Here is a 27875-nt window from a genome sequence, read left to right as displayed (position 1 = left end):
AGAAAAAAATCAGAATATAATAGACAAAAAGGAATAAAGCCAACTGGATTTATTCAAACAGAAACATTAAAAGAAAAGAATAGAGCACACAAGAAAAGCTTCACAAAATCAACCATCCAAAGCTACATGCAACCAACCAGCACACCAACACAAAATTATAGTTCTTGTTCCATACTACTAGCATTAACTTTGGTGACCCCTTAAAAGAACTGAACCCACAAACATATTTACACGAAATGTGAAAAACAAAATATATAAGTTATAAAGCTTTGAGAAGGAAATATTACCTGTCAGCTCATTTAGCACATTTCCATTCGGACAAGGACTATGATTTGCATGCTATGAGAAATTCTCCATATGACATTTGAAAATGGATAACCAAATATATGAAAAAGAAAGAAATAATGAAAAGGAAAAGAAGAGAAAGAAGCATGAACTAGAAAAAAGTACCAGGTGTTGTTGGACTCTTGCATATTAGTTTTGCAAGATATCTGATGTGGGGTTTATGACCTGTTAAAAGTATAGCGATTCCAAACCCAAATTATACTCGCAAGTGCACGAATCAATTGTAGTATAGAAGTGGCAAATACGAGTGTCGTACCCACAGGGACTGAATATTAAATATCTGCAATTCCAACTCTTTGTAATTATCAATGGAAACAAAATAAATAAGGATTAACACAAATAAACAAACACTAGGGATCCGAATTCACCAACTCTATTGTATTTAAATTATTTAGTCGACAATTATCATTTCATTCATGCATGTCAAAGATCAAGTCCCCTAATTTATGTAATAGTCATAAGCATCTGACTTACCACGCCTATTCTTAATTGCAACCAACCATGAGCATTTGGATTGGCTAAGACAATCAAGAATGCATTAGGATTTATGGTAACTTATGTAGTGATCACAAAGATCTTAGCATATGGCATTTATGTCTAGGTAACTCCGGTATTAATTGCAAGAAGCTTGTCTCAAATTGGACATGGGCATTTGCCTCAATTTGCATCATGGTAATCAAACCTAGATGATAGCTAAGCATCAAGATTTAATTATCAATAAAGAATAGCTAATTAACACTTGACATAACATAAATAAACTAATAATTAATCAAACCAAATTTATTTAGATACAATAGAGTGGATCCATCATCACCCTAGTAAGAGGATTAGTTCCTCATACTAGATTTACAAAACCAACAATTAATCTCACAAAATTCTAGAAAGAATATGTGAGAGAATTGTTGTAAAAGAGAAAATAAAAACTCAAGAACTCACTCTCTAATTCTTCTTCTCCTTTTGCCTCTTTCTCTCCTCCTTCAATCTCTTCTTCTCTCCTCCTTCCATCTCTTCTTCTCTTCCCCTAGCTCTCTATTTATAGGAAATTAGGAGCTATCCATTCGTTGAATGGCCAACCATGACAAAATAAGTGGAGTCACCATCATTGCATTTAAGTGGAATCTCCATCATTGCATTTAAGTGGAGTCACCATCATTGAATGTCCAATTTGTACTATAATGATGGTGATGCATGGAATGATGTCAAATGATTTTGACAAATCATGTGGTGGGCTTTCAAATGATAATCAAGAATTTGATCAAGATGGTAGTGGACACAAGCATATGGGGTCTTCATGAAATGAGCTAGCAAATGTTGAACATTGGTTGGTATGAATTGGGCCTGAAAATATAAAAATAAATACAAAGTGAGTGAAAATGATATTTACATTTTAGTGGTGTAATAATCACTTTAAACCCTAATTATGTGACAAATGCCTTAATAATTCATTATTAAAAGTGTATATTTTTGGCACTTATCAATATCTATTTATTTCATTGCTCTGAAAACAAAGAAGAAAATGTAAGGGGCACTATGTTATTTCCATTGCTATGATAGGTCTAGCATAACTTGCCTTCCACCCACCTAAAGTAAACAACAATGGACACAGAAAAAACATAAATTGAACAAACAAGAAGAGGAAAGGAGTGAGGGAAACGTGCGTATGGTGTCGGAACTTGTTCCTCTGCTCTGCCTGTCATCGCATAATACTGACGAGATGGGTCTAGCAAAACCCGCCTTCCACCCACCTAAAGTAAACAACAATGGACACAGAAAAAACTGAAATTGAACACACTAGCAGAAGAGGAAAGAAAGGAATAAGAATAAGGGAAATGTGTCGTTGTTCTCGTTCTGTGCTCTGCCTGTCATTGCATAATACTGACGAGAACAACGACAACTCTCTTCTTTAAATATGAAAGCTTTCCAATAGAATCATACTTTGAAACTTTCGAAAAGCATTTTTAATATAAACAAAACTAACCCAAAACAAACAAGAATCAATGTGCAATAAAGCAAAACAAACTAATTTGAACATGAACATTACAAACCCAAAGGAAAAACTTCACAAAATTAACTATCCAAGCTACATGCAACCAACAAACACACAAAATCATTTAAGAATTAGTTCAAAAAATCGATATATATCTATAAGGAAAAAGAGTGCTGATGTTTCCAATCCAAAGGAAGAATGTGAGCCAACAATTGTCTAGGGAAGAAAGGTTTTTCCTTGTGGATTGTTATTGGTTGATGATTTGGTTAATGTTGAGATTTTCTTGAGCTTTGTTGTAATTGGGTTGTTGTCCAGCTAAATTGTCATTTGTGTTGCAACTTGTATCTGATATTTGTGGAGGTTTGGTTGAAAAGTTTGGTCAAATGCTTGTGATAAAAAATTAATTCAATTACTTGGTATAATTATGTTTTCCGTTGTGTTTTGATGTATAGCTTGTTGTAATTTGTAAATAGTTGTATTTTTGATTGAGTGGATCATTATGACTCCAGTTTGGATTGCATCAAAATGAGCTTCATTGCTCGTATTATAGGACAAGAAGAAGTACAACAAATGTACGAAAAATTCAACTGGATTACCATAAGAACCAGAAACAGCCTCCCCATATAAGGTCTGCGTACATCTTGTATATCCTCGATCCTTACTCACTACAAGATACTTGTGCACAAAAGGTTTTTTATTACCATAAGAAATAGAAGAGAAAATATAGGGGAAAATGAAGGGCGATGTACCTTATGCCATACAATGTTTTTTGGACAAGAAGTTAGGTCGACAACTCTACATATATAGTTCAACTGGATTCAAGTACGAAATGGATAGAAGAAAAAGAATGATTGTCATAGAAGAAGAGAAACAAGAAATGGAGTCGAGAAATACGCACCTTGTGCAATCCAAATTGCTATCCAAACTCCAAAGTACCTAGCACAGGTCCACAAGCTTGTATTATAGTTTTAAAAATAAAATTTCTTGTTTCATTTTGCTACTTTCAAATAAGAAGTATGACATGTTTGCAATGGGAGCACTCTCTATATAATAATTACTTTGATTAGCTATTACTACAATACAAACAAAAAGAAAAAAGAAAGAATCAAAAGATATGCAAAGGAAAAATAATGAGGGCAATATGCACATGGTGTTTTCAGATTGAATACCAAAACTTTTGTATATTGGTTTTGCAAAACATCTATTTGATTCAGTCATTCGAAAACAAAGGGAAAAATCTATATGTAAAAATTTAACTTTGAATAGGTCTTGCTACCATACAAAAAAAGGAAAAAAAAGAAGAAGAAGAGAATGATCAAAAGAAATGCAAAAGAAAGAATGAGTACGAAAGCTTTGTATATTTTTTTTTTGAATTGTCTATGTGATTCAGTCCTCCAAAAACAAAGGATAAAACAGTGAGAAGAATATGTACCTGGTGCAGTTCAGCAGTTTTGCTGAGTATTAGAGTTTGTGTATATTAGTTCTTGTTCCATACTACTAGGCACTAGCATTGACTTTGGTGACCCCTTAAAGAACTGAATAAACGTATTATTTACACGAGATGTGAAAACAAAATATAAGTTATAAAGCTTGAGAAGGAAATATTACCTGTCAGGGTCCTAGCACAGCTCATTTAGCACATTTCCATTCAGATAAGGACCATGAGTTGCACGCTATGAGAAATTCTCCATATGACATTTGAAAATGGATAACAGAAAAAATGAAAAAGAAAAGAAAGAAAAAATGAAAAAGAGAAGAAAAGAAGAAAAGAAAGAAGCATGAACCATAAAAAATACATGGTGTTGTTGAACTCTTGTATATTAGTTTGCAAAATATCTAATTTATTTTATTGCTCTGAAACAAAGGAGAAAAAGTAAGAGGCACTATGTTGTGTCCATTGCTATGATAGGTCTAGCAAAATCTGCCTTCCACCCACCCAAAGTAAACAGCAATGGACTCAGAAAAAAAAAATGAACAAACTAGAAGGAGAGGAAAGAAAGGAATCAGAATAAGGGAAATGTGCGTATGACTTGTTCCTGTGCTATGCCTGTCATTGCATAATACTGACGAGAACAATGACAACTCTCTTCTTTGAATATGAAAGCTTTCCAACAGAGGTAAGGGCATTTGCATAGATAATCATTTAATTTGAAGCTTTCGACCAGCATTTTTAATCTAAACTAAACTAACCCAATCCAAAACAAGCAAGAATCAATGTGCAATAAGGTAGCTTACAAAACAAACTAATTCGAACGTGAGCATTACAAGCCCAAAGGAAAAACTTCACAAAATCAACTATCTAAGCTACATGCAACCAGCAACAAACACACACAAGCACTCAAAATCAGTTAAAAATTATTTCAAAAAACGATATATATCTATAGGGAAAAAGAGTGCTGACATTGCCAATCCGAAGAAAGAATGTGAGCCAACAATTGTCTAGGGAAGAGAGGTTCTCCTTGTGGATTATTATTGGTTGATGATTTGGTTTATGTTAAGATTTTCTTGAGCTTTGTTGTAATTGGGTCGTTGTCCAGATAAATTGTTATTTGTGTTGTAACTTGTATCCAATATTTTGTGTTTTTACGTATAGCTGCTTGTTATTTGTTAATAGTTGTATTTTTTATTGGGTGGATCATTATGGCTCCATTTTAGATTGCATCAAAGTGAGCTTCATTGCTCGTATTATAGGACAACAAGAAGTAACAACAAATATATGAAAAATTCAACTGGATTACCATAAGAACTGGAAACAACCTCTCCTCCATATAAGGTTTGCATACATCCTGTATTTCCTCGACCCCCACTCATTGCGAGAAAATATAGGGAAAAATGAAGGGCGATGTACCTTGTGCAATACAAGTTTTTTGGACAAGAAGTTAGGTATATAATACAACAATTCTACATATAAAGTTCAACCAGATTCAAGTACGAAATGGATAGAAGGAAAAAAATGAATGTAATAGAAGAAGATAAACAAGAAATGGAGTCAAGAAATACGTACCTCGTGCAATCCAAATTGTTATCCAAAGTACCTAGCACAGGTCAACAAGCTTGTATTATAGTTTTAAAAATAAATTTTTTTGTTTCATTTTGCTAATTTCAAATAAGAACTATGACATGGTTGCAATGGGACAACAAAAAGAAAAAAGAAAAAATCAAAAGAAATGCAAAGGAAAAAAAATGAGGACAATATGTACCTGGTGTTCTCATATTACTGATAGAGTCGTGCCCATACACGCTCAACACCCAAGGCCCAACCGACACCCACCCATATGGGCCGGCTGTACCCAAGGCCCCCAGCCCAGACCACCATGGACCTTCTGTCCCCTGGACAGGCCCTTCCATGGCAGCCCACACTAGAAAACCTTGGGTTATGAGGAAGGCCCATACCTCCCCCCTATAAACAACACCCTCATGCCCACATCTTTCGATGTGGTATTCTATCAATACCGCCCCCTTTGAGACCAACGCCCACGTTGGTCGAGCACTATGGACCTTCTGTCGACCTTTCGACAGGCACTTCCATGGCCGGCCACTCCGCAGGGGCAGCCCAAAGGGGAGGATCGACGATGCTCCGATACCATTTGATAGAGTCGTGCCCATACACGCTCAACACCCAAGGCCCAACCGACTCCCACCCATATGGGCCGGCTGTACCCAAGGCCCCCAGCCCAGACCACCATGGACCTTCTGTCCCCTGGACAGGCCCTTCCATGGCAGCCCACACTAGAAAACCTTGGGTTATGAGGAAGGCCCATACCTCCCCCTATAAACAACACCCTCATGCCCACATCTTTCGATGTGGTATTCTATCAATTACATACCAAAACTTTTGTATATTGGTTTTGCAAAATATCTATTTGATTCAGTCCTTCGAAAACAAAGGGAATAGGGTAAAGGAAATATGTACCTGGTGCAGTCGGAGTAGTTATGTTGAGTAATAGAGCTTTTGCATATTAGTTTTTTGGTATTATAGTCATGAAAGCTTCTTTATTGCCAATGATAGCATTGAGTCTACTGACTCCCTTCTTGAAGAACACAAGCCACAATCGCATTTATGAGAAATAGAAAAAGAAAATAAAAGATATAAATCCTGAGAAGGAAATATGCACCTGACAGAGTCATAGCTAGTATATAAAAATTGAAATGGATAACGAACAAAAATAAATGCATATATCAAAAAAGTATCTGGTGTTGTTAGATTCTAGTTTATTTCATTGCCCTGAAGCAGAGGGAAAAAACGCAAGGGCAATATGTGTCTATGGCTATGATAAGTATATTATGGACAATTAAATTGGATTAGCAGAAACATGCTCGTCACCCCCTAAATAGCAATGGATGCAGATAAAAAAAAAAAAGGAATTGAACAAACCATAAAAAATAGGAACAAATTAATTTATAAAGAAACATTCGACCATCCAAAGCTACATGCAACCAACAAACATACACACAAAATAAGTTAATAGTTAGTTCAAAAAATTGATATATATGTATGAAGAGTAAAGAGTGTAGACATCGCCAATGTGATGACGAATGCAAGCCTACACTTGTCAAGGTAAGTGATTCTTCTTGTGGATTGTTATTGGTTGTTTATTTGGTTAATGTTGATATTTTCATAGGTTTTGTTGTTATTAGGTTGTCAATGAATAGTAATTTGTGTTTTATCTTGTATCTGATATTTGAAAAGGATTTGTTCAAGTGTTTGGTCCATTGCTTGAGTTAAATTAGTTCAGTTTTTTGGTTCTATTATGTTTTCTTTTGTGTTTTTGATGTATGGTTGTATTTGTTAAGAGATGTATCTTTGAGTGTTGATTCACGATAACATAGGGTTGAATTGCATCAAATTGTGCTTCATTGCTTGTATTGTAGGACAACAAGAAGTACAACAATCATATTCTGTATACAACAATTCAAATATATTAACATTAAAAAGATATAAACAAAGAATGATTGAAATAGAAGAAGAAGTAGAAGAGGAAGAGAAAAGAAAGGGAAAAAAATGTAGGGGTAGTATGTACCTTGTGCAACACAATTTTTTGGACAAGAAGGCTAATAGGAGTGTAGGACAACTCTCTCTATACAGTTCAATTGAGTTTTAGCACCAAAATGGATATAATAGAAGGAATGAATGTTATTAACAAGAGAAATAAGAAATAGAGTCAAGAAATAAGTAGCTGGAGCAATAAGATTCGTCATCCACAGTACTAAATAGTATATCTGCTTCATTTTTATAATTTCAGACAAGAACTACACATGTCTCTATACTGTTATTTAACTTTGATTAGCTCTTTTCATTGCGCACAAACAAAAAAGAAACATTAAAGAAAAGAATGAATCAGAAAAAAAGTGCAAAGGAAAGAGTGAGGGCAATAAGTTTCTCTTACCCTTCATGCAAGAGGAAAAGGGAATACTACTAGCACCAAGTAGGATTTGGGAGACTTTACACTCCACAAAAATTTCTCCTATACTTCAAATTCATGGCATATGGTATCTAATGAGCAAAAAAATAATAATTTGTTGATTGAGAGTTGAGACAACAGTTTTATCTTGTACACATTCATGAGATTTATGCATATACGAAAACTATAAATGCTTTCGTAATTATCTCCAGCGAAAAAACAACGGCCTAATTAGCATAAGATACATCTTCAAAAAATTATACTTCGCTTGAGAGGTCTTGAACCAATTGTAGTCTTTAAGTGGCCAGATTTCAATAAAAAGTTTTAATAATCTAACAGAGTTAACTACCGAATCCATGTCAAAACCAATGTTTATGCTATAATACTTGTCATTCTATAACACCAAGATAACTAGATGCAAGCAATCCATAAAAAAAGGACAAAGCAGTAAAAAAAACAGAAAATCAAAGTTATGAGCAAAATCGAGATAAAAGTTTGAAGATTTTCAGTTTTTCACTTACTATGAGAATATGAGATACTTGCGCACTTGAATCTACTAAATCCCTTGAAGAACAGAAGCCACAATCATATTTATGAGAAATACGAAAACAAAATAAAAGATGTAAATCCTGAGAAGGAAATATGTACCTTACAGAGTTACAGCTTCTATATTACCTAATTTAGCTCATTTCCATTCAGACAGGACTATGTCATGTATGCTATGGGAAATTCTGTATAAACAAATGAAATGGTTAACAAAGAAAAAATAAATGCATATACCAGAAAAGTACCTGGTGTTGTTAGATTCTAGTTTATTTCATTGCCCTAAAGCAGAGGGAAAAAATGCAAGGGCAACATGTGTCCATGGCTATGATAAGTATATAAGGACAATTAAATTGGATTAGTAGAAACAGCGCCACCCCTTAAATAACAATGGACGGAGAGAAAAAAAATAGAATTGAACAAACCATAAAAAGAGGAACAAATTAATTCATAAAGAAACATTCGACAAGTAGAGCCCAATTAAAAGCTTCACAGAATCAACCATCCAAAGCAACACGCAACCAACAAACATACACACAAAATAAGTTAATAGTTAATTCAAAAAATCGATATATACGCATGAAGAGTAAATTTAGAGTGCAGACATTACCAATGTGAAGATGAATGTGAGACTGCACTTGTTAAGGGAAGTGATTCTTCTTGTGGATTGTTATTGGTTGTTGATTTGGTTAATGTTGAGATTTTGGTGGGTTTTGTTGTTATTAGGTTGTCTACAAATAATTTGTGTTTTAACTTGTATATAATACTTTGGTCAATTGTTTGTGTTAAAAAAATTACTTCAGTTTGTTGATTCTATTTTGTTTTCCTTTGTCTTTTTGATGTGTAGTTGTTGTATTTGTTAAGAGTTGCATATTTGAGTGTTGATTCACAATGACATAGGGATGAACTGCATCAAATTGGGCTTCATTAATCGTATTGTAGGACAACCAGAAGTATAACAACCATATTCTACATACAACTATTCAAATATATTAACATAAAAAAAAAGAGAAAAAAATGAATGAATGAAGTAGAAGAAGAGAAAAGAAAAGAAAAATGTAGGGGCAGTATGTACCTTATGGAACATAATTTTTTGGACAAGAATGCAAGGGATTAACAGGACAAAATAAAAAGAATGAATGCAATAGAAGAAGAGAAATAAGAAATAGAGTCAAGAAATGAGTACCTGGTCCAGTCAGATTCGTCATCCAAAGTACCAAATAGTATATATGTTTCATTTTATAATTTCAGACAAGAACTACACATGTACTGACATGGGACAATTCTCTATACAGTTATTTAACTTTGATTAGCTCTTTTCACTGTGCACAAACAAAAAAGATACATTAAAGAAGAGAATGAATCAGGAAAAAGTGCAAAGGAAAGAGTGAGAGCAATAAGTTTATCTTACCCTTCATGCAAGAGAAAGGGAATTCTAGTAGCACCAAGTAGGATCTGGAAGACTTTACACTCCACAAAAATTTCTCCTATACTTCAAAATTCATGGCATATGGTATCTAATGAGCAAGAAATGATCATTTGTTTACGGAGACAATAATTTTATCATGTACATACTCATGAGCATAAAATGCATATGCAAAAAACTACAAATGCTTTCCTAGTTATCTACAGGGGGCTACAGGGGGAAAATTACGCACCAATTATCATAACATGCATTTGCAAAGAATTACACTTAACTTGAGAGGGGTGTCTTGAACCGATTGTAGAGTCTTTATGTGGCCAGATTTCAATAAAAACATTCTAATAATCCAATTAACTCCCAAATCCATGACAAAACCAATGAATATGCTATAATTCTTGCCATTCTATAACACCAAGATCATAGATCTAACACAAGATGGCTCATAAAAGTTCTACACAGTTTAGATAACTAGACGCAAGCAATCCATAAACAGATAATCAAAGTTATAACAAGAAGTGTTCATAGTATAATGAGGATAAAGGTAACATATCCTAGAATTTGATTTAGAAAAATGATTGAAAATAAGATAAAAACGCCCAAAGATGCTAAAATATCTATTGATGAGCAAAATCTAGATAAATTGAAGAAGATTTTCATATTTTATATCAAATTGGAAGACATAGGTAGTTGAGCTACCCAGGCATAGGATCTGGAGCATGTGCGTCATTTGCCGCCAATTGAAGAAGCGTCTAATGGAAACTGCAACCAGAATCTAAACTCAAGTCCCAATTGAATATTAGTTTTGCCACCCTCCCACCCAAAACAAAATGGATAAAAAAATTAACGGAATGAACCATAATAGAAAAGAAAGGAATACAAGGTGCACAAAGTTGTTTCTGTATACGTTGTGCAATGCTTAAGATAAATATAACAATTTCCCTTCTTTGAATCTGAAGCTTCAGATGGAGGTAAGGACTTTGTATAGAGAATGTAAGTGGAACACCTCCCAATTGCTGGCAAAGTATAACATTGTTTTCAAGTTTACAATATCTTTGAACTTTCCATTTAGCAAATGGCATCTTATGTATAGAGGCCAATTATGTATTTCTTAGATGTGGTAATGAACAAAAAATTAAAAATAGTAAGAACAAAAACATAAAATCATACCATTAGAAACCGGGATGCAACCAACTGTTGGTTTACTCAGTGGATATGATTCGGCCGAGAAAATGGCTCTAGGCTTATTATGGACCATGTTTAGACACTCTTGCCATCGGCAACCGGGATGCAACCAACTGTTGGTTTATCAGTGGATATGATTCTGCAGAGAAAATAGTTTTGGGCTCATTTTGGAGCAAGTTTCAAAAAGATCCCTACACGAAATAACTAGACTCTCCAATATCAAAATAATATTGAATGTGGAGCTGAGTATAAGCAAACAATGAACCAAAAACTACATAATCAAATTTGATTATCAAGTTAGAAAAACTCCACCTATAGCATATAATCTCAACTTTCAAATGCAGCTTAGAGGTTTATACCCACCATGTTTCCAAGAGCAATTACAAGGAAATTGGCTCTTCCCAAGTCCCGTAAATACAGTTATAGATTCTTCCACAATGCAGGACATGTATAAACAAATCAAATAAACCAGCATTAGCAAATTTTGTTACAAGATCCTTAAGTATTATGAAATAGAAAAACCATTAGTAACCAATTTTCTCAATACGCACCTGAAAAATGTGTTTGTGGGTTTGGCTTGCCGACTAGAAGACGGATCTCATGCAAGAACAATTTAACAGGGGACATGTGGCTTTGTTTTTGAAAGCCACCATTTGTGTCTTATTCAAGTTGAAAGTCTTGGCTAGTTGCTTTAGGTAGGTACTTCCCAAGTCCAGTAAATTCAGGTAGAGATCATCCACAACTCAAAATGAACCAGCAATAACATATTTTGTTCAAAATCCTTACAACCACAATAACAGAAATAAAATAGAAAATCTAGCAGTGACCAATTTTCTCAATACGCACCTGAAAAATGTGCCTATTACACAATGTTGTGAGTATGGCTTGGTGAGTTAGAAGAGGACTATCACGTGGGACCACTTTAAAATGTGCAGGTGGCTAGTTCTTGAAATACAGGATTTGTGTCTTCAGGGCAGGTTTTGTCAGTTGCTTTGGGGTAGGCACCTCTGGATGGCAAGCTCACTGGTAGGTTCCCCTTACAATTTCTGAGCTTAAGTTACTATGTAGGGAGCATATTCACTCCAGTCGATTGCCAAATGATTTGGTAAGAAATGGACATCAAGATAATGGTCAAGGAAAAAGTCAAGAAATTAATTGAAACAAGGATACTGATCTTTATATACTCATCAAGAAAAAGAAAACAAAGGCAAATTAAAAGTCATACCATTTCAAACTGAAAAAAGGCCTCGATGAAATGGCAAAACCCAGCTTGATGCTAGAAATGAAATAAGTCAAGAATTTGTGCCATAAAAAAAGAGATAAGTCAAGAAATTGATCTAATGTATGCCATCATCTACATAAACGAACTCAAATCATTAATCAATAAGAAAGTAACTTCAAACAAAATGGATCAGCAGTAACCAATTTTAGAGTGAAAGCTGAATCAAAAACCCAATTGAAGAGAATTGACGCACATAACACCTCTTTGGAACACAAATAAAAAGCATACCAATAAAAGCATATCGATAATCTCATCTTCAATGCATCTAATTCAGAACTAATATAATCTTAGTATCAAGAAGAAAATGAAAGAACCCATGTTTGAACCATCTCAATCTCTTAGAGCAACACCACATCTTGCAAGTAATCCAGTGCAAGTAGAGTTGGTTTCACAGGATGAAATTACTGTATCAAAACTACTTAATCATATTTTATTAGTCGATCTGAAATACGCGGCTAACTCAGTGTTGTAAGTACTGGTTTTAGTAACAAAAAAAATGAAAAAGTAAACAAACAAACACATTTTGCAGGATCGCTAGACCGATGAATCACCAACTATATTCAATAAAGGAAACCGTGTAGATGCTTTACTTCGCATTTCAAGGATTGCAAAAAAAGAGTTTGTAACGGCACTGCAGTGTTCGCATCATAGGTGAGTTTTGCAGAAACAAATAACTGAACCGTAACAACAGAGAATCAAATTATATTAAAAAGTACCATAAACAAGCAATCCAAAAGGACCAAAACTATAGAAGTCAAGTATGTGAATACCTTGATCTCTGGATAGCATGAGAAGTAGTCCTGCAAACAAGAAAATATTTCCTAACATTGCATTGCAGGAATGGAAGAAAAATAGTTTCTAAACGAGAACCAAAGAGGTACCTTTAATATCCCATCAAGATGCCGTAATGAGCAGTAAAGCAAACCAGAAGTCTTTCTTGAAGTTGCATTTGTAAGGATGACAAGCAAAAATTACATAATGCTAGATACAACCAATTTTTGAGGATTTAAAAAGAATAAACTCAATGAGAGAACCTTTAACCTTCTAAATAATAGATTGTGTCAACATGAGAACAAAATTAGACTTACTACTATTGTCCCTTCACTACAGCTTTTGTAAATTAGTTGTGCAAAAATATATTTGCTTCATCTCTATGGTTACAGACTGTTAGAAAAATTCTAGTAGTTCATATGGATTAACACACCAAAATGGAAAAATTCAAAAACAAATGCAATAGGATAAGTGAAGAACTGAAAGGAGTCAGGAAACATGTACCTCTGTTCCTGTTCCTGATGAAGTTATACATTTATTATATAGAATGCTACCACAGCTTGCATAAATAGTTTTGCAAAGAATCTTCTTTTCTGCTTTCAGAAAAGAATCATGAGTTCATGACATGTATGCTATGAGACAGTCATCAATAAAATAATTCCGATTTGAATAATTCCTGGTACCCTACCACCAAAAAGAAAATGGATAAAAGAGGGAAAAAATAATGAATCATAAAAAAAATAAAGGAAGAGTAAGGGAATATGTACCTGGTGCTGTCAGATTTTTATGCCGATACCATATCTTTGGTATATTATAGTTGTACAAAACATAGATGTTATTTGATTTGGTGCTCTGAAAACAAAGGGAAAAAAAGGTATGTACATGGTGCAGTCAGAATTGTGATAGTGAGAACCAACGTTTTTGAATATAAGTTTTTTTTCTTTATCATCACTGCTAGTGTTGGCTTTGGTGAGCTCTTGAACGATAAAAGCAACTGCACACGCAATATGAAAACTAAATAAACAGCATGATAAACCATAACAAAAAAGAGATAAATGGAATGTTAAACAACAATTTCCCAACATAAATCCTCATGTAGCTTGTCATCATGACACAACAGGTGTCAAAAATAGCACCTCTTAGGATCTGAAAAAACTTAACACTCTACAAAACAGAGGATCAAAATCATAACAAGAAGACTTTGGTTTCATCACAGGCTAACCCAATTATATATTTAGCAAATAGCATCGTATGTATAGAGGCCAATTATGTATTTCTTAGATGTGGTAATGGACAAAAAATTAAAAATATTAAGAACAAAGTAACTGATGCAAACATAAAATCATACCATTAGAAACCGGGATGCAACCAACTGTTGGTTTACTCAGTGGATATGATTCTGCCGGGAAAATGGCTCTAGGCTCATTTTGGACCATGGTTAGACACTCTTGCCATCAGCAACCGGGATGCAACCAACTGTTGGTTTATCAGTGGATACGATTCTACAGAGAATAGTTTTGGGCTCATTTTGGAGCAAGTTTAGACACCCTTGTAACCTTGAAATTAGTCCAGAATCTCCATGTTTTTTCATCCCATGCTTCAGATGCCCGTGCAACCATGCTTTCATGATTTTTATGATAACACCCAACACAAACACTAAAAAGAAGTTTCAAAAAGATCCCTACACGAAATAACTAGACTCTCCAATATCAAAATAATATTGAATGTGGAGATGAGTATAAGCAAACAATGAACCAAAAACTACATAATCAAATTTGATTATCAAGTCAGAATTCAGAAAAACTCCACCTATAGCATATAATCTCAACTTCCAAATGCAGCTTAGAGGTTTAAACCCACCTTGTTTCCAAGAGCAATTACAAGGAAATTGGCTCTTCCCAAGTCCTGTAAATACAGTTATAGATTCTTCCACAATGCAGGACATGTATAAACAAATCAAATAAACCAGCATTAGTAAATTTTGTTACAAGATCCTTAATTATTATTATGGCTTGGTGAGTTAGAAGAGGACTATCACGTGGGACCACTTTAAAATGTGCAGGTGGCTAGTTCTTGAAATACAGGATTTGTGTCTTCAGGGCAGGTTTTGTCAGTTGCTTTGGGGTAGGCACCTCTGGATGGCAAGCTCACTGGTAGGTTCCCCTTACAATTTCTGAGCTTAAGTTACTATGTAGGGAGCATATTCACTCCAGTCGATTGCCAAATGATTTGGTAAGAAATGGACATCAAGATAATGGTCAAGGAAAAAGTCAAGAAATTAATTGAAACAAGGATACTGATCTTTATATACTCATCAAAAAAAAGAAAACAAAGGCAAATTAAAAGTCATACCATTTCAAACTGAACAAATGCCTTGATGAAATGGCAAAACCCACATTGATGCTAGAAATGAAATAAGTCAAGAATTTGTGCCATAAAAAAAGAAATAAGTCAAGAAATTGATCTAATGTATGCCATCATCTACATAAACGAACTCAAATCATTAATCAATAAGAAAGTAACTACAAACAAAATGGATCAGCAGTAACCAATTTTAGAGTGAAAGCTGAATCAAAAACCCAATTGAAGAGAATTGATGCACATAACACCTCTTTGGAACACAAATAAAAAGCATACCAATAAAAGCATATCGATAATCTCATCTTCAATGCATCTAATTCAGAACTAATATAATCTTAGTATCAAGAAGAAAATGGAAGAACCCATGTTTGAACCATGACTGTTTCATGACATGTATGCTATGAGACAGTCATCAATAAAATAATTCCGATTTGAATAATTCCTGGTACCCTACACCAAAAAGAAAATGGATAAAAGAGGGAAAAAATAATGAATCATAAAAAAAAATAAAGGAAGAGTAAGGGCAATATGTACCTGGTGCTGTCAGATTTTTATGTTGATACCATATCTTTGGTATATTATAGTTGTACAAAACATAGATGTTATTTGATTTGGTGCTCTGAAAACAAAGGGAAAAAAAGGTTTGTACATGGTGCAGTCAGAATTGTGATACTGAGAACCAACTTTTTCGAATATAAGTTTTTTTTCTTTATCATCACTGCTAGTGTTGGCTTTGGTGAGCTCTTGAACGACAAAAGCAACTGCACATGCAATATGAAAACTAAATAAAGTATATAAACAGCATGATAAACCATAACAAAAAAGAGATAAATAGAATGTTAAACAACAATTTCCCAACATAAATCCTCATGTAGCTTGTCATCATGACACAACAGGTGTCAAAAATAGCACCTCTTAGGATCTGAAAAAACTTTAACACTCCACAAAACAGAGGATCAAAATCATAACAAGAAGACTTTGGTTTCATCATAGGCTAAACCAATAAATCCAAAACGTATAAATCAGATCAAAACACCCATGGATGATAAAAGATCAACTGATGAGTAAAATATCAAATTAGGAGACATAGGGAGTTGAGGTACCAGAAGTAGGATTCAGAGCATGTTAGCTGCAATGGCATGAATCAAATTCTGATTGCCTCGCTTCCCAAGTCCAGAAATTCAGGTAGAGATCTTCCATTATTCAAAATCAACCAAAAATAACATATTTTGTTCAAGATTTTACAACCACAATAATAGAAATAAAATAGAAAATCTAGCAGTGACCAATTTTCTCAATACGCACTTGAAAAATGTGTCTACTACGTAGTGTTGTGGGTATGGCTTGGTGAGTTAGAAAAGGAATCTCATGTGGGACCACTTTAAAAGGTGCAAGTGGCTAGTTCTTGAAATACAGGATTGGTGTCTTCAGGGCTGGTTTGGCCAGTTGCTTTAGCGTATGGTTCTCTGGATGGAAAGCTCACTGCTGGGTTCCCCTTACAATTTCTGAGCTTAAGTTACTATGTAGTGAGCATGTTCACTCCAATCCATTGACGAATGGTTTGGTAAGAAATGGACATCAAGATATTGGTTAAGAAAAAAGTCAATAAATTAATTGAAAGAAGCATACTGATCTTTATACTCATCAAGAAAAAGAAAACAAAGGCAAATTAAAAGTCGTACCATTTTAAACCCAGAAAAAGGCCTTGATGAAATGGGAAAAACCCAGCTTGATGCTAAAAATGAAATGAGTCAAGAAATTGATCTTATGTACACCATCATCTACACATTTGTTCAGAAAAAGGGAGAATACCAAATTTAAAAAGTCATACCATTTCAAAATGAAAAAGAATGCCTTGATGAAAAATGGCTAAACCCAACTTGAAATCAAATAAACATTGGAATTTAAATTCTTAGGAGAAGGACCATAAAAGTATCAAGTTGAGGAACATCGTCAAAATCATCAAAATCCTCGTAAACACTCCAAACATATAAGCAAACTGGAATTCTGCCTGAAAAGAGAATACTACAATAGATAAAAAAACAAAACACGGCAAAATAAAAACTCAATGAGAAGCATCCTGTCCCAGCCATCATTTGAAGTATCAATGAAACTGTAAGATTAAGAATAAAATCACCAAATCTAGGACAAATGAAATAACCGCAAAATCTAACTGGTCTTTCAGTGAAGTGATGAGAATTTTAAGTGGGGATAGAAAATTCAGTATGCATGTTATGAACTAACATATGTACAAATTAAAACATTATAGGGGTGTCTCGCACGTATTCACAAGCTTCTTTGTTTTTCTTTTTCAGATGGTAGATTTATCATATGCAGCTTTGTTTACTCCATAACATAAATAAATGCGTCTTATGTGGGATAATTTCTGTTTTCCTCCAGCTACCAATTACCATTCTGAGCCTGATTTTTCATAATACTTCTAGTTGTATTGGAGTGTCAGAATCAAGGGTAGATTTCACTAACAAGACTTCATTTGTCCACCCATATCTGCCTTGCCAGGGCCATGTCGAGATCTTGGTGAACATAAAGTATTTTGCAGTGTACTCATCTTCAAATTTCCCAAGTTTAAGCTTTGATGATACGCGTAGGAATGCATCCAAATTACCTGCCGTTTTAAGTATTTGACATTGGAATTTGAACAAGAGAAGCACCAAAAGTCCCATGAAAAATGAATACCCCCATTTGAAAGGTTGAGATCAACATGCAATATCAGATGCTAGAAAAGAAAAACTAAATTAGCCAGTTTAGACCCTCAAAGTTTGTCTAAGCAGCGAGTAATGCATGCATATTAGTATTTTCTCATCACCAAAAAATCAGGAGCAATGCCCATTTGCTTAACATGTTCAAAAAAAATACTATAGAGGGTACCATCAGTTCATAACAGGTAAATCTGATAATTATTATTGCAATGCAGAAAACGAAGTTTTTCCAAACTTTACTTTCCGACATAAACCTCATAATTCCTTCTAATATATAAGGCCATTCAGTTCCTCATAAAATGCATAAGATCCCAAATGTTATCTTTGGATGTAAAGTAGTTCATAAAAACTTTCAAAGCATTCTCTAGTAGCAAGAAAATTAAGTATAGGTCCCATGCGACATGCTTCCTGACTTGCATCATTGATTAGAACAGCATTAACAACCAAAGCAAGCTTTAGTAATCAAACACATATAAGCAATCTTCCTATAGAAAGGTAATGAAATGGCAAGGTACTTAATAAAGGCTAGCAGAATTTGGAGAACGAGAACTTAGGAGAATAAGGGGCAGACTTTGCCTAACTTTATTTTTTGAAACGGCAACGATTGGCATTAAGTACCTTGCAATTTCAAAAGAAACAAAAGATAGAGAGAGAAATCAAGGGACTCAAGGCCTTCAGAAAAAGTCTATAGACGGAAATCAATCAACAATCATATAACTTCGTAGTCCATAGCATATTCATATTTCATAGTCACTCAAACACTGTACTTTCCACTTATGATTGATCAAACTTCAAAGGATAAATTCTCAATTTCATCTCTTGTAAGGGAAGAAGGAAATACTCTGTGTAGCTATATAAAGAGTATGCACATACACTACACAAATTAAATATATATTCTTATAGGCTCTAGCACAAGACCCTTTCCTCTCTGCCCAATCCAAGGTTTTCTTTGCTTTCTTAACCATTACATGATGTGATTTAAAATGGCATATAACTGTGGAGACTAAGAGAAATTAAACTGAGATTTTCACTTGTATAGGCTACTACATATCAACACTCGTCATATCATTCAGTAAGAATACTGTATAACAACCCATCAGTTAGTGCTAAAATACAAAAATAAAGCAGCATCACTAAACACCCATATGCATTGGTACACAAAAATAAATTAAACTCAAGAATAAAATAATTAAACGGCGGAATCAATTATGTAAGATTCTAATCAATGGGCATGCATACCATTCATCACATATTGCCATAAGTCTACCTGCTCAGACTGCGACATGTTTACAACATTTTTGCAGTTTCCGTTGATTATGTGCACAGCCTGTATAATGTTTCAATTTAGTTAACGATATCAACTTGAAAACAAAGATGCACAGACAGACATAACAAATGGTAGACTCCAACCAATTTTTAACTGATGATTCGTGTAGTCAACCCAAAATATGTGAAACTAAGACTTTTATAGAAAGGATGATAACAGAAAACACAGTAAACAGCCAAATGATGACCTACAATCCATACTATGAATGCATAATGAGAAGTGAAGCCCAAAGCATCATATGCAGAAGCAGAAGTGCAGCAGAACCTCCACGAGTGAAAGCTATCTTTCCAGTTCCAGGAGGTAAGTTTATATCTATTTCATTCCAGAGAGAGAGAGTCCATAATTATAAGAGTAACAACAACAATGCTGCTGCTGATGATGATGGCAAGGGTGAATTAGAACCACCATCTTTATATATTTAACACATTATCATCATCTAAGCCTTCCCCACAACTATGTGGGGTTGGCTAAATAAATCCATTGTGAATTATAAGGAGTCCACTATGTACATTCTCTTTCACCCTCCAACCCACTCTAAAGCCAAACACACCACTAATTGTGTCCTGTTCATATTTCTTCTTGATACTTCCATTAGTGTCTTTTTTGGTTTTGGATCTACCTCTTATCTTCTTCGCATTTCATATTCGCTTTTTCTCTATTTCTCACACTAGAATATTGGCAATGTTGAGAAAACTGGATATGCCCAAACCACTCTAGACAACGATTTTCTACCAAACTTTATACATATAACCAAGCTGATAAATGGAAGCACCCAAGGTTGCCAATGTTGAGAACTTAATCAGATATGAAAGCATGCAAAAAAGCTGTATACATAATTAAAAGACAACATAACTATTTGTGACACTTGAGTTTTCCATTCTATAACCCATATCACAATACCCAAAAAAAAGAAGTAAAAAGTTCATCAAAATAAAATCTCCAACTGGAGTACTAATGTACAAAAAACTGAATTTTAAGACACAAGTAAAGAGACATATACCAATTCAAAAGAAAAAGAAGGAGCAAAGCTACAAGTGGTTAAATCAAGCAGGAAACAGGACCTTGGTGCTAGATGGTTTAACGAAGTTTAAATTCTTAAAAAGTTATAGTCCCGTTACCCACAAAAGAAATGAATATCAACAAATTCAAATCATTAATTGATCAGAAAATAACTTCGAATAAAATCGATCAGCAGTAACCAATTTTAGGGCGAAAGTGGAATCAAAAACCCAATTGAAGAAAACTGATGCACAGAACCCCTGTTTGGAACACAAATAAAAAGCATATGGATAATCTCATCTTCAATGCATCTACACTACAGTGTTCGCATCAGAGGTGGGTTTTGCAGAAGCAAATAACTGAACCATAACATCAGAGAATCAAATTATACTAAAAAGTACCATAAGCAAGCAATCCAAAATCATAGAAATCACATGCAAGAACCTGCAGAATCCCTTGACCGCTGGATAGCATGAGAAGTGGTCCTGCAAACAAGAAAGGGTTTCCCAACCTGACATTGCAGGGATGGAAGGAAAAAGAGAAGAGAGTAAAAAGTGACCGTTACCGATAACCATTGGTATTAATGCGTAATATTAGACGTAATATTTGAATTTTGAAATTCCAATTTTGATATTAATAACGGCTATCCATTATATTAATAGACACAATTAGGAAAGTGAAGGCTAGTGATTTTGGAAGAAAAAAAAAAGAGAGGAGAAGAAGTGACCGTTATGGGTAATATTTGAAATTCCATTTTTGATATTAATAACGGGTATTAATTGGTTGAGATACATTATGCATATATGTATATATACAAAAATTCTATAAATATATTTAACATACGAATATACGATTTAGAAGTCTTGTATATACTATTATATACTATCAAAAGCCCTAAAACCTCAAAACTCAAAAAGCCCAACTCCCCAAGCCCACTTTAGATTAAGAAGTCCAATTGTTTTTATTTGGTGGGCCGTGGGCCTCATCAATTGTGAGACGACATGGACCAATTGTTGCAGAACAATGGCTGGCTGGTGTTTCTGCTTCTTTCTATGTTCTTAATTTCTTATTCATCAGAAATCTCGTCCAGAAACACTAACTGATGAATTCTTTGCAGGCTTCTTTTTTCTTTTTTTTTTTGCTTGTTGTGTGGGCTTATTGAATGGGCTCAAGAGGCTCGGGCTCGGGTTTGGGTTTGGATTTGGCTTCATGAGCAGAGCATGAGCTCATGATAGTGTTTGACAGTGTGTTTCAACTGTGTTCAAGTGCAGCGCACCTCACAGCATCACAGTTTTTTGTGACACGCCAAACAGTTTTTGCGTTCCAACTCACCTCACAGCACCACAATTTTATAACTTACAGCACCGCACAACACTTCCCAGCAGTTGACAACACTCTCATACAGGTCCATATATTTTTAAGGTTCTATAGAGCTCGAGTCTACTATGAAAGCAACGAGCCAATCCTAAGATCTGTTAAAGCCTGGTTTAACCTGGTCCAGTTTCATGTCTAGTTCTATGTGTATATATATAGTATATTTATATTATGATTTCTTTGTTCTTTTATTTAATTTCTAACAAAATGACAAATATGATTTTTGATCCACATGAAAAAGGACAATATACCAAACTCTTTTAAATGCGAAGTAAATGATCAAAGGAATATACATTAATATATAACATGTTATAGCAACAATGATGCATATGTTTAATTTTATTTTTTTTAACGTGGAATCCACTCAGCTGTTCACATGACAACTGACTAGTAAATCCTGAGTCACATGAAAAACCTCGCAACCCTCATGGATCAGTTGAAACATAAGTCGAGGCCCAGTGCGGGAAGATAACGCAGAGTGGCAATCACACATGCTAGGGTTGAATTCACAATCTACCACTTGCGCTAAGAGTTATCGTAGTCAAGTTAAGTATCTCAACCACTAACCCGTTGTCTGGGGCGAATCTAGTGTAAGCCTAGGACCCACCCTCAAATATTGAAAAAAATTATTAAATATACTCAAATCTCAAATAAGCCCATGTATTTTTAATACAAACTAAGCCCTAACAAACTCAACTTTCCACAAAGTTCACATGAATAACATCATCTTTCCCCTACACTTCATACGAGATATCATACTTGAAGCAAGAGAACTTGATCCATCTCCATCTGATTTTCTTCAAAGCCGGAGGACTTGCTTGGTCTCTTGGAGTTTGAAATTATTTTGTAAGTGTTGAATGACGTGTCCCAGTGTTGAATGACGTGTCCCAGAAGCTGCAGGGTAGATTGCTGATGCTGGAAATGAATTAGTTAAAGTATGGCTAAAGATGTGCTGCAAGTCAGCACACACATACTAAAATAAAACAGTCAAAAGTGACTGTTAATTATGACCTATTCTCTTGCTATTTTTTTGGAAGTAGTTGCAGCAGATTTTTTTTGCTTTTTTGTTAAAATTCTGATGTATAAAAGAGATGCTTTGATGTTCAATAAAATTCAAGCTTTTGCGGTCTTATAACCAAACTTGTTCCAGCAGTTTATCTCTTTTATTTTCTTTCAAAAACTAACAAAGTGGTATCGGAGCAAATTCTTGAGGGACTTGAAAGGTTGTGCAAGCCTAAACACTCATTATCTGTCCTACACCAAACACAAGAGCCTACAATCAACTCAGAATGGATTCAGAAGCTTCATTCAAAGCTATAGCACCTCCAGTGTTTGATGGAACACATTATCAAATGTGGGCTATTAGAATGGAAGCCTATCTTGAGGCTAATGATCTGTGGGAGGTTGTTGAACAAAAGCAAGAAGTTCCTGTATTGCCAGACAATCCAACTGTGGCACAAATCAAAAATCAAAAGGAGATGAGACAAAGAAAATCCAAGGCAAGAGCTACCCTATTTGCAGCTGTTTCATCAACAATCTTCACCAGAATTATGACATTGAAAGCAGCACATGAAATTTGGGATTTTCTGAAGAAGGAGTATGAAGGAAATGAAAGAGTCAAAGGCATGCAAGTTCTAAATCTGATAAGAGAATTCGAAATGCAGAGGATGAAGGAATCAGAAACTACAAAAGACTATGCTGAAAGACTTCTTAGCATAGTTAACAAGGTAAGACTTCTTGGTACTGAATTTTCAAATTCAAGAATAGTTCAAAAAATTCTTGTTACAATTCCTGAAAGGTTTGAGGCCACGATCTCGTCACTAGAAAATACTAAAGATCTGTCAAGCATCACCTTGGCAGAGCTTTTAAATACTTTACAGGCACAGGAACAAAGAAGGCTTATGAGACAAGAAGGATCTATGGAGGGTGCTTTTCAAGCCAAGTCACAGCACTACAACAATAATAAAGACAAAAACAGCAGCAAGCAGCCTGAAATAAGTTCAAGCAGCAGGAATAACAACACTCAAGTCTATTCACCTTGTCCTCACTGCAAGAAGACTCCACAAAAAAGGTGCTGGTGGAGGCCTGATATAAAATGTAACAAATGTGGACAATTAGGACATGTGGAAAGAATCTGCAAGAATCAACAGCAGCCAGATGAAGCCAAAGCTGTTATCGACCATGCACCCGAGGAAGAATGTTTGTGGCATCATGCTTTGCCAGCTGCAGTTCTGCGGAAAGTTGGCTGATAGATAGTGGTTGTACAAACCACATGACAAATGATCAAGGGCTCTTCAGGGAATTTGATAGCACTGTCACTTCCAGAGTCAGAATTGGAAATGGGGCATATATTACAGCAAAAGGCAAAGGGATAGTTGCTATTGAAAGCCTCTCAGGTTTGAAACTTATTTCAGATGTGTTATATGTTCCTGATATTGATCAAAACCTTTTAAGTGTTGGTCAGTTACTAGAAAAAGACTATAAGATTCTGTTTGAGGAAAGAAGCTGTATGATCAAAGAAAGACAAAAGCTTTGCACTAAATTTATTGGAAGATGAGCAAGCTGCAGTACACAAATAAGAGAGCAACGCGGTGCTTTGGCATAGGAGACTGGGGCATTTTCATCATGCTGCCTTACTTTTCATGAAGAAGAATAATCCGGTGGAAGGACTGCCTGAATTGGAGGAAGAGCTTCTAGCATGTGTTGCATGTCAATATGGAAAGCAGACTAGGCTACCTTTTCCACAAAACAAGGCTTGGAGGGCTACACAGAAGCTGCAGTTAATCCATACAGATGTGGGAGGACCTCAGAAAACACCATCTTTGAATGGCAATAAGTTTTATATTGCCTTTATTGATGATCACACACGAATGTGCTGGATTTATTTCATGAAATTTAAATATGAAGTTGCTGACATCTTCTGGAAGTTTAAAGCTTTGGTAGAGACTCAAAGTAGATGTAGGATGCAGGTGATCAGGTCTGATAATGGAACTGAATATACCTCAGAAAAATTTAACAAATTTTGTGAGGAGGCAGGAATTGAGCACCAGTTGACAGCACCTTATACTCCTCAGCAGAATGGAGTGGTTGAGAGAAAAAACAGAACACTTATGGAGATGACAAGATGCTTGCTGCATGACAAAGGGCTGCCAAAGAAATTCTGGGCTGAGGGTGCAAACACATCAGTTTTTCTGTTGAACAGATTGCCAACAAAAGCTTTGCAAAAGAAGACCCCATTTGAAGCATGGTATGGCTACAAACTAAGGCTACTAAATTTGAAAACATTTGGTTGTCTTTGTTTCTCTTACATTCCTCAGGTTAAAAGGGACAAATTAGATAAGAAGGCAGAACCTGGGATCTTTGTAGGCTATAGCTCAGTTTCAAAAGCCTACAGGATCTATCTTCCACAGAACAACAAAGTAATTGTCAGTAGGGATGTACAATTCTTTGAGTCAGATAGTTGGGGCTGGGATAATGATCAGAAGGTTGAGTTCCAGGAGGAGAATGATGATATTGATGATGAACCTGTCAGGGGAACCAGATCACTCTCTGACATTTATCAGAGGTGCAATGTTGCTATAATGGAGCCTGCAGGGTATGAAGAAGCTGTATCATATCAGAAATGGTTGGCTGTAATGAAGGAAGAACTTAAAATGATTGAGAAAACTCAAACTTGGAAGCTAGTGGACAGGCCTACTCACAAAAAGGCAATCGGAGTTAAATGGGTTTACAGAACCAAACTCAATTCTGATGGTTCTGTAAACAAGCACAAGGCAAGGCTGGTAGTCAAAGGATATGCTCAAATGTTTGGAGTGGATTTTTCTGAGACTTTTGCCCCAGTTGCTAGATTGGAAACCACAAGAATGTTGTTAGCCTTTGCGGCTCAAAAGGGTTGGATTATACATCAGATGGATGTCAAATCAGCCTTCTTGAATGGATACTTAGAGGAAGAGATTTTTGTAGAGCATCCTGAAGGCTTTGTTGTTCCAGGACAAGAGGAGAAGGTTTATCTACTGAAAAAGGCCCTGTATGGTTTAAAGCATGCACCAAGGGCCTGGTACAGCAGAATTGATACACATTTGTTAAGCTTAGGCTTTACAAAAAGCCCGAGTGAATTCACTCTCTATCTTAAAAAAGTTCGTGATGACATACTAGTGATATCTCTATATGTTGATGATTTACTTGTGACAGGAAGTAGCATGGAGCATATTGACATTTTTAAAAGGGAAATGAAAGATGTTTTTGAGATGACTGATCTTGGGAGCATGACATTCTTTCTTGGCATGGAGGTACAACAAAGGCAAAATGAGGTTTTCATATGTCAGCAAAAATATGCCAAGGGAATTCTCAAAAAATTCAACATGGAGGAATGCAAGCCAACTGCAACCCCAATGAATCAAAAGGAGAAGTTTTGCAAAGAAGATGGAGCTGGAAAAGTTGATGAAGGGCTTTACAGGAGCCTAATAGTGTGCTTGATGTATATGACTGCAACCATACCAGATATTATGAATGCTGTAAGTCTACTCTCAAGGTACATGCACTGTGCTAGTGAAATTCATTTTCAAACAGCAAAAAGAATTGTTAGATATATCAAGGGTACAATTGATTATGGTCTTAGGTTCAGTCAAGTTAAAAATTTCAGTCTTCATGGGTATTCTGATAGTGATTGGGCTGGTTGTGATGATGACATGAGAAGCACTTCAGGTTATTGTTTTAGTTTTGGATCTGCCATATTCTCATGGTGTTCTAAGAAGCAAGAAGTCATAGCTCAATCCACAGCAGAAGCAGAATATGTAGTTGTTGTTGCTGCGGTGAACCAAGCTCTCTGGATCAGAAAATTAATGGCAGATTTGCATATGGAGCAAGGACAAAGCACACAAATATTCGTGGATAATCAAGTTGCAATTTCAATTGCACATAATCCAGTGTTTCATGGCAAAACGAAGCACTTTAAGTTGAAATTCTATTACCTAAGAGAGGTACAGAGGGAAGGAGAAATACAGCTGACTTACTATAAACAGAAAATCAAAATGTTGACATCTTAACCAAAGCATTTCCTAAGGCTAGGTATGAGTTCTTGAGACAAAGGCTTGGAGTCTGCAGCTCCAGGGTCAAGGAGGAGTGTTGAATGACTTGTCCCAAAAGCTGCAGGGTAGATTGCTGATGCTGGAAATAAATTAGTTAAAGTATGGCTAAAGATGTGCTGCAAGTCAGCACACACATGCTGAAATAAAACAGTCAAAAGTGACTGTTAATTATGACCTATTCTCTTGCTATTTTTTTGGAAGTAGTTGCAGCAGATTATGCAGCAGAGTTTTTTGCTTTTTTGTTAAAATTCTGATGTATAAAAGAGATGCTTTGATGTTCAATAAAATTCAAGCTTTTGCAGTCTTATAACCAAACTTGTTACAACAGTTTATCTCTTTTATTTTCTTTCAAAAACTAACAGTAAGACTTCATCCTTATATTAATATATAGTTATATTTGGACTATTTTTTGTTGACATATCAATAAATAGCTCTAAAAAAAATTTTGGGGGCATTGTCCCGAAATCCCATCAATCTTTTGATCCCCTCCCATAAACCAAGTCCCCTCAAACAATTTTCTAGATCCGCCCCTGCCCATTGTTATATGTTTTAAATTCATTACAAGGCAAAATGGTTTTCGATGAAACAATATAAAGCAAAGTTGTGAGTTTTAAATATTCAAATCAATTGGGGTTTTGACAAACTCGATCATATATGAAAAGTTTAATTTCCAGGCTCAAAAAAAGAATAGTATTTGAAAATACAAGATTGTCTTCCAAAAGAGAAAAGGTGTGGGTGGATAGTGTGTGGAAAGAACGTAGAAAAGAAAGATGAAACTCACATCACATGATGATGACTCACTTTCACGACACATATATGGAATCTCTCTCTTTTTCGATTAAAGAAAAAGCCTTTCTTTTCTTTACGATCATGTAAAGTCATAGTATTCATGCATGCAAACTCTTACCTTTTAAGTAAATTAAAATCGATGAATTAACTTCTTTAGCCCTTTCCACTTTATATTCCACCACTCATACACTTATATATCTCTTCATTGACAGAATACATGCATATATATGTATATATATAATCACATGAAGAGCTTGTTTTGTTTCTCAACAGAAAAAAAAAA

At 35.0% G+C, this 27875-nt stretch overlaps 1 protein-coding gene and 2 long non-coding RNA genes across 7 annotated transcripts; 1 reads left to right on the top strand and 2 right to left on the bottom strand.

The window, feature by feature from the left end:
* Nucleotides 1-1822: 1822 nt before the first annotated feature.
* On the bottom strand, nucleotides 1823-13686 carry LOC119983606. 4 transcript variants are annotated; one of them, XR_005464662.1, is made up of 4 exons: nucleotides 11246-13686; nucleotides 6246-11021; nucleotides 3765-5367; nucleotides 1823-3268 (listed from the first exon to the last, which is right to left on the bottom strand). It is a non-coding gene; the product is annotated as an uncharacterized LOC119983606 (long non-coding RNA). The 4 variants fall into 4 exon arrangements; XR_005464664.1 differs by having other exon boundaries at nucleotides 1823-5180; nucleotides 5337-5367; XR_005464663.1 differs by having other exon boundaries at nucleotides 1823-5367; nucleotides 6246-9599; nucleotides 9689-11021.
* A 1867-nt stretch (nucleotides 13687-15553) lies between these two features.
* LOC119984753 lies at nucleotides 15554-20893 on the bottom strand. 2 transcript variants are annotated; one of them, XR_005464968.1, is made up of 4 exons: nucleotides 20787-20893; nucleotides 19256-19343; nucleotides 16602-17922; nucleotides 15554-16489 (listed from the first exon to the last, which is right to left on the bottom strand). It is a non-coding gene; the product is annotated as an uncharacterized LOC119984753 (long non-coding RNA). The 2 variants fall into 2 exon arrangements; XR_005464967.1 differs by having other exon boundaries at nucleotides 16602-19343.
* A 2112-nt stretch (nucleotides 20894-23005) lies between these two features.
* Nucleotides 23006-23965, top strand: LOC119984324. Its single transcript, XM_038828194.1, has one exon. The coding sequence runs from the start codon at nucleotides 23006-23008 to the stop codon at nucleotides 23963-23965; it is 960 nt and encodes a 319-aa protein (XP_038684122.1).
* The last annotated feature ends 3910 nt before the right edge of the window (nucleotides 23966-27875 follow it).

This window comes from Tripterygium wilfordii, chromosome 18 (genome assembly GCF_013401445.1).
Source record: "Tripterygium wilfordii isolate XIE 37 chromosome 18, ASM1340144v1, whole genome shotgun sequence".
Lineage (NCBI taxonomy): Eukaryota > Viridiplantae > Streptophyta > Magnoliopsida > Celastrales > Celastraceae > Tripterygium > Tripterygium wilfordii.
This window is presented reverse-complemented; position numbering and strand designations above follow the sequence as displayed.

Bases quoted from the DNA above. Each gene is read 5' to 3' on its own strand.
- LOC119984324 (XM_038828194.1), top strand. From the start codon at position 23,006: ATGGATTCAGAAGCTTCATTCAAAGCTATAGCACCTCCAGTGTTTGAT.